The 8,044-nt window shown below is 36.0% G+C and overlaps 1 protein-coding gene across 1 annotated transcript; it reads right to left on the bottom strand.

Moving 5' to 3' along the window:
• Positions 1 to 911: 911 nt before the first annotated feature.
• Positions 912 to 1,853, bottom strand: LOC141516801 (olfactory receptor 5AP2-like). Its single transcript, XM_074227773.1, has one exon. The coding sequence runs from the start codon at positions 1,851 to 1,853 to the stop codon at positions 912 to 914; it is 942 nt and encodes a 313-aa protein (XP_074083874.1).
• Positions 1,854 to 8,044: the final 6,191 nt, after the last annotated feature.

Here is an 8,044-nt window from a genome sequence, read left to right as displayed (position 1 = left end):
AGGAACTATTTATCGAACCCAGAATCTTCATTGGTCTCCAGTTGCTCTTGACTTCTAATGCAGGTGGCTGCTTCCTTTCACCATTGTCCTAAGGATGATTTTAGGGATGATACCCATCAAAGGGTCAGGAGATGGAGAGGAGGAAAACAGCCAGAGGATAAAAGTCCTCCTTTCGCCTACCCTACTGATATATTAGAAGCAATTCCTTTTCAGTGGCATCTTTCTTTTCTCTCTGTCATCAGACACTTGAGTCTCTAATTCTAATTTGTTAGATGATTTTATAGTCACCAAAGGGAATGATCCCATTCCTCAGTTAATCCAAAGAAATTTTCTATCAAAACTAAGGGAATATGTAGGACTTGTTCCTAACTGGTGAACAATAAAATGTGCCTTTTTTCCTGATAAATATATTTTGAAATAACATCCTGTCACTTATTTCAAGTGGAATGGGGGATTATTTCTGTTGACCTCTCCATGAAAAGTGAAAAATACAACAAGGAAATTAAGTATGTTCAGGTATAAAATAATTTGACTTCTATAAAGGAAATTAAGTTGCCTAGTAATGCGCTATTCTTATGCCATACTGTGCCTTGGAGTTTTTCTTCTCTTCTCAAAGAGCTTGTCTCCAGAATAAATTTTGTCATTCCCTTCCAAGCAGGACAGGCTTCTGATAAGGGACTGAAAATGGACTGTTGTATGCTATGCAAGGCTCAATAAGCTCAAGCTGTTAATTGGTTATAATAGCTATAGTATTGAAATTTGTTGCCCCTTGTATTCTACGTTCTCAGTTCCAATAGTCAGTCTAGTTTTGATATTCTGTTTTATATCCTGTTCTGTCTCTGGTATGCTAGGTTCTACTTCTAGGTTATAATATCCCTTCCCCTCCAATTGTAAAATGTTCTAAAACAGCACTAAAAAGAAGAAGAAGACATTTGTATGATGACTTTCCTAAAGGAAGCTTTCACCTCTTTGTTCCTCAGACTATAGATCAAGGGGTTCAACATGGGGATCACCACTGTGTAGAATACAGACACCACTTTATCTTGGTCCATTGAATAGCTAGAGCTGGGTCGCAGATACATGAAGAGAATTGTCCCAAAGAAAATGGTGACAGCCATCAGGTGGGAGGCACAAGTGGAGAAGGCTTTGTATCTTCCCTCAGCTGAACGTATCCTCAGAATGGCAATGATGACATATATATAAGAAACAAGGATAGTCAAAAGGCAGCTCAATTCATTGAAACTGGCAAAAGCAAAAATGACTAGCTCATTCACATGAGTATCTGAACAGGAGAGTTTCAAAAGGGGTGGAGTGTCACAGAAGAAATGGTTGATGACATTAGAACTACAGAAGGACAACTTAAAAGTTAACGTTGTGTGTATCGCTGCATTGGCAAAGCCTGCCAGATAAGTCCCTGATACCAGTATAATGTTGAATCTTTGGGACATGGTAGTGGTATACAACAGTGGGATGCAGATTGCCACATAGCGATCATATGCCATCACGGCTAACAGAAAACCCTCAATTCCAGCAAAGGAACCAAAGAAGAAAAATTGAGTGGCACAACCACTCCATGAAATGATTGGCTTTTCTACCCAGAAGTTGATGAGCATATTGGGTGTGATGACTGAGGAATAACAGAAGTCAACAACAGACAAGTTGCCCAGAAAGAAATACATTGGGGTATGTAGCTGTGAATCGAGTCCAATCAACAGAATCATCCCCAGGTTTCCCATCACACTGATCACATAGATAAAAAGGAAGACCCCAAAGAGGATGGGTTGCCATTCTAAATGATCAGTGAATCCTAGGAGAATGAAGTATGTCACTGTGCTATGATTATTCCATATCATTGCCTCAGAAGGATGTCTCCTGCTGAAGAAAGAAAGGAATGAGTCATAATAAGGAACTCAAACAAAGAAGAAGAAATGGGGAGAAAGGATTGCCAGTGTGACAAATTGCATATTGAACTGGGAATTTCAGGAACTGAGTTTCCATTTTCATTCTAACCTATTCTACTGGCATCAGTCTGTCTCTGTAAAATGTAGGGCTTTTGCCTATATAACTCAAACATCTCTTTTCAATCTAATACCTGTAACAATAGGTTAACTACTCTATTACCTCTTATTCAAATAGGAGACAATATCTAAGTTATCCCAGATAAATATGAATGGCATCCTTTTATTCTAGTCTTAAAAGAGGAAAGATGAGTGGCTAGACAAGTTCCATGACAATATGATATATAAAAATACCAACATTTTATGGGCAGTTTTCATTTGTATTATTAAAGATTTTGCATATCTATTGCTCTTAAGGCAGTTTCACCTGGGATTAAGTAAAATTAATATTGTTTTGTTCTATCTGGGTTAGGACTAGATGCGTTTAAGTCAAATTGACACCTTATCCAACTGATAGCCCAATCAAACAACCACTGATATTCAAGGCACTGTCCTAGAAAGACATAATTAGTCAATGCTATAATTAGCATAATTCTTTTAGATTTGAGTTTTTGCTTATTAGATACATTTTTAACAGTTATGTTACTATGGAATAGGAGAGTAGGAAGGGACTTCAGATGCTGTCTAATTTAACGTATGTTTGAATCCCATCTCTTAAAATGCTACACTTAAAAGTTGTGTGACATAGGCAAATAACTTAATTCATTTGTACCTCAATTTCTTCATTTATGAAATGTCAGTAAAATATTGCTCATAATGTTTTTATATGGTTTATATCTGGTTTTTTGGGGTTTTTTTGTTTCTATGTTTTTTTAGGTATTTGCAAGGCAATGGGGTTAAGTGGCTTACCCAAGGCCACACGGCTCAGTAATTACCAAGTGTCTGAGACCAGATTGGAACTCAGGTACTCCTGACTCCAGGGTCAGTGCTCTATCCACTGCACCACCTAACTGCCCTGTGAAGTCTGTAAAATATTTTAAAACCTTAAAGTAATTTTCAAATGATGGGTGTTGTTCATTTTAACAGATGAGGAAATTGAAGAGGAAGTGACTAATATAAGACCACTCAAGACAAGAGATGAGAGCTTTAGTCTACACTTTGTCAGGGACTCCTAATTTAATTTTATTTCTATATTATGGCATGTCCTCCCCTTGATGAGTATAGTATTACTCATGTTTCTTATCTGAGGTACATGTTTATTGTTGGCATATGCCAATATGAAGCCCCAGAAGTTATGAGCAGCTATCTAGTCTATAGGACTCTCTAGGAGGTGATTTTCTTCTCAATTTTATTTTAAGGCACTTAGTCTAAAGAGTCCTAGAGATTTGGGATACACTGAAGAATGCTTTATGAATTTAATAGGAGAGGAAGAGAGTGATGCAATTTTACTGCAAATCACAGCACTTTAATTTCTTCTGTTTTATTCCTCTAATACTTGTCATTGGCATATGTGTTTGTAGTGGCCACCCTCTATCTCTGCTTTCTTCACTGAAGAAGGACCTCGTATACCTATGGACATTGAATTCAAATACACTGGCAAATATATTAATTTTTCAGTCATAAAAACCATGTCTGGTTTTTGGATATTGTCAATATGTTATCTTTCAGATGATTAAAAATAGCTATTTTTTTTGCTTTAAGATCTAAGAAGAATCCTTGATCTAGAATTTCCCCCATGTGAATTGTCTTCATCATTTACCATTTAAATCAATTGTACACATTTATTAGGATTCTATCATATACAGAGCATTGTACTTGGTGCTAGAAAAAATTCAAAGTTTAAAGAAAGCATGGCCTCAGACTTTGAAAATCTCAGAATATCATGATGGGACTACAAAACCCAATATTAAGGCAGCTCCCAAAGATTTTATGTTATCATTCTGTATTACTGTAGAGAATTTCCTCACAAGAAGTTGCTTGCATCCTGAAATCACAAGCCCATAATTTTGAAAATTTCATTAAATGGGCCACATAACAAAATTTTAGGAGATGGAAGATGAGAATCTCAACTTTGAAAGATTGATCTGAAAAATAGAAAAAGAAGGAGGTCTCATGGATAAGAATTTCATAAATAAAGGTTTGGAAGCTTAGGTCAATAAATGTAAAGAGCACATGATCTAAAAATCTGACGACACGAAGAAAGAAGTGGGGAGAGACAGATGAAGATGCAGGCAAAAATACAGACAGAGACAAAGACAGAGAGGCACATACGGAAAGACACAAAGACAGTGGCAGAATGAAAGAGGGAGAGAGAGGGAGAGAGGGAGAGAGGGAGAGAGAGAGAGAGAGAGAGAGAGAGAGAGATGCAAAGTATGGAAGACATTGATAGGTAGGGAATGGGATTATGTAAAATTTAGGCATGAGATTATGCAGAAGGCGACATAAGAATTGGGACTTAATTGAATCTAGGCATTTCAAGAGATGGAGATGAAGATAAAATACATGAGGAAAGGAAGGGAGTTATGTAGTTACAAAAGCTTGGAGATGAGAGGAGAATTGCACAGAACATCAAGGTAAATTTGGTTGAACTACAGAGTATATAGGTGGAGTGATATGTAATATGAATGAATACAGAAGTTGGAGCAAGATTGTTAAGGATTTCGTTCACATACCATCCATCCTTCAAGTAACTCAAGGGAGTTATTGAAGTTTGTTTGATAGATGATTGACAAAGAAAATCATGTTTTAGGAAAATAAGTTTGGCATCTCTGCAAAATATGAATTGGAAAGGGAGAAATTTGCATTGTGGAGAACAACTAAAAGTAAATTATAATAGTTCAAGTAAAAGAGCCCCAAAGGTCCAAACCAGGGAAGTGATTTTGTGTATAGAGACAAGGGAGAATTTTGTAAAGATATTTTAGAGGTAGAATTAAAAGGCTTTGGTTACTGAGTAGCTATGTAAGATGAGGTAGAATGAGGCGTCAAGGGTGTCACTAGAATTTTTAAACCTTAGGGATTAGAAGAATAGTTGTGCCACTGGCAAAGGAAGTTAGGGGAAAGGGTGAGTTGGAGGCAAGTAGATATTAAAGTAATTTTGGAAGACATTGACTTTGAGATATCTCTAAGAGATCTGCACTGAATTTTCTTTTTTTTAAAGATTTTATTTATTGTGTATTTTACAATTTTCCCCCAATCTTGCTTCCCTTGCCCCACCCCACACAGAAGGCACTTTGTTAGTCTTTATATTGTTTCCATGGTATACATTGATCTAAGTTGAATGTGATGAGAGAAAAATCATATCCTTAAGGAAGAAATATAAAGTATGAGATATAGCAGAATTACATAATAAGATAACTTTTTTAAAATTAAAAGTAATAGTCTTTGGTCTTTGTTCAAACTCCACAATTCTTTCTCAGGATACAGATGACATTTTCCAACAAATATCGGATGTTGATGAATTGGAACTTAGGAGGGTACATAGAACTGGATAATATAGAGAGCTAATGTCATTAAAAAAGATGATAAGCCCATATTGAAATAAAGACAATAAGAAAGAGTCATGGAATCTAACAAGAATTAGGGGATCCAAAACAAAAGTAGGAGAGAAGACTGAAAGGTAGTCACATACATAAGAGAAGAACCAAGAGAAATAAAGCCAGGGAATATAAAACCTTGAGGAGGAGAGAATGACTAGCAGTGACCTGTAGAGAGCTGAAAAGGATAAGCTCGAAAAAAGACATTTTTGACTTTAGAAAGAGATATTCCCATTTGATGGAAGAGCCAAAGTCAGATTGTAGAGACTTTAAAAAACAGTAGGAGGATAGAGAATGGATGCGCCAAGTGTAGAAAGCCTCTGTAAAGAGCTGGACTGAAAAGAAAAGAGGAGATAGAGAGATAATAATTACTGGGATGGGAGAGTCTAGTGAGAACTTTCTGTTTTGTTTTAACGTTGATCAAGAAGTGTGTTTGTGTGTGTGTGTGTGTGTGTGTGTGTGTGTGTGTGTGTGTGTGTGTGTATTTGTATTGTATTTAAAGGTAACAGGAAAGTCTCCAAGGAATGAGTGATGGAATATTATAAAGTAAAAGAGATTACAGTTATCGGATCTGCTTAAAAAGATGGAAGGGGATGGTACATGATGACAGGTGTGAACCATTGCAAATACTAGAACTATTTCTTCTTCATATAGATAGATATGGATGATATAGATATAGATATAGAGATAGAGATAGATAGATAGATATATATAGAGAGAAAGATAGATAGAAATAGAGATAGATATAGATATAGATATAGATGATATAGATATAGATTTAGATAGACGTACATAAAAGGAGAGAAGGAAAGAAGGAGAGACTGGAAAAATATGCCAAGGGACTATGAGATAGGGAAAAAAGGAAAGTATAAGGCAAAGTCTTCCAATGTGGTGGGAGAGTTGGAGGAAGAGTATAATGGGAGAGGTCTAACAAGAGAAGATAATCTCTAAACTTTCATCCTGCTCTATCATCCTGTACACTGAGTTCTTTCACACTGGTATTCTATGGGCTGTTCCTAAGGCCCCAGCCTTCTATTTTCTGTTTTCTAAGGTTTCTGATCTACCATTCTTCAGTATTTTTGATGCTCTGAGGTCTCTTCCATTTCTATTAGTTTATATTCCAAAGCTCTACTTAATTTAATTCTTTTGAATTCATGAAGCTAGTTTAATGCTTTTGTTTATGTTTCTTCCCGCATTTCTACTTTGTGCATCTGGGGCTACACAATTGTCCTCGTTCCCTTTGGAGAATCTATTGCTCTGGCCACATTAAACTAAAAGAATATTTGTCATTACCTGGTATGTCCATAGGAAGGATCCATTGTGTTTCGTGAAGTCTGTATTACTTCTACATCTGTGGAATACTAGATAAACACATAGGGCCCCTTTTAACAGTCCCTGAATCTTCCTTTAGGGGGTCCCAGGTGTAATATATGAATAACAGATGGGGCTGAGATCTGATCACTGAATTGGTCAAAAACTTGAATGCACGCTTACTGGTCCTACTACAGTGAAAGGGCCTTAACAACAAAGCTTTAGTCCTTTGAGATGAGGTCTCTGAAGACCCTTTGGTTTATTGATATGCACTGTTTCTCATTGGTAATTAAATTGCATATTTAATGCTGAATTCTAGTCTCTCTAGTGACTTTATTAGCTGATTAGGAAAATCAGGAAAGAGAAAGGAAGGCAAAATGAAAAGAAACTTTTAGTCTACCACTGAATCCTACCCCATAGTAAAGAGTGTAATGTTGATTCTTTCTTGATTCATAAGCTTTTGCTCATGCTGTTTCCTCCCTCAAGGCCTTTGACCCTTCTAAACTGAATCTTTGATGTCATGAAATGTACATATGAACATCCTGTAGTTTTGTTCACCTAGATTTTTGACTTATGCTAAGGTATAAATCATTCCATAAATCCAACTAGACCAGGAAGGAGTGTGATGATAGATATTTAATAGCACAATACCTATAGGACCTGCTTCCTCAGCTTCCTCAGTTCATGTATAAATATATTATTAATATTTGCTACATAATATATGTGAATACACTTTAATTTGTAGTTCATATATGGTTTATGTGTATTGTATATAATATGTGTAAATCCCTTCATTGTGATTATTGTCATATGTAGATGTCAGTGATTAACATTTACGTTTCTAAACTAGAAAATAGCAAAAATGCAGTTAAAAGAAAACATCTTTGTTGTGAGGTCTAAAGTTTCTTCCTGTTCCTCTGATTTCTAGACCTACATTCTTTCAAAATCACTCCTTAAAGAATCAAAATATTGTTTACTGTTTGCAATATTATTTTACTCAACAGCACTTTCCTGAGTGAAATATTCCCATGTTTTAATGATTAGAAAATATGCAGATGTGCATGCTCCCCTTTTGGAATAAATCTCCTGATGAATCAAGGGCTAACTAGAATTCACATAGAAAAAATAATTGAGACTATGCTCAGGGAAACGAGTTCAAATCCTCAGACACTTACTAGTTGTGCGATCTTAGGAAAATCAAAACTTCTGCCTCCTTCAGTTTTCTCAGCTGCAAAATATCAGTAATAATAGTACCTAGCTCCCAAGGTTTATTTTGGGGGAACTAATTTGGGCATTGCTGCC

Source organism: Macrotis lagotis, chromosome 3 (genome assembly GCF_037893015.1).
Source record: "Macrotis lagotis isolate mMagLag1 chromosome 3, bilby.v1.9.chrom.fasta, whole genome shotgun sequence".
In the NCBI taxonomy this organism is placed as follows: Eukaryota; Metazoa; Chordata; class Mammalia; order Peramelemorphia; family Peramelidae; genus Macrotis; species Macrotis lagotis.
The sequence above is the reverse complement of the archived record's forward strand: the minus strand, read 5'-3'. Positions and strand labels throughout refer to the sequence as shown.

What these genes read in the sequence shown, in the direction of transcription:
- LOC141516801 (XM_074227773.1), bottom strand. Translation starts at nt 1,853, where the DNA reads ATGATATGGAATAATCATAGCACAGTGACATACTTCATTCTCCTAGGA.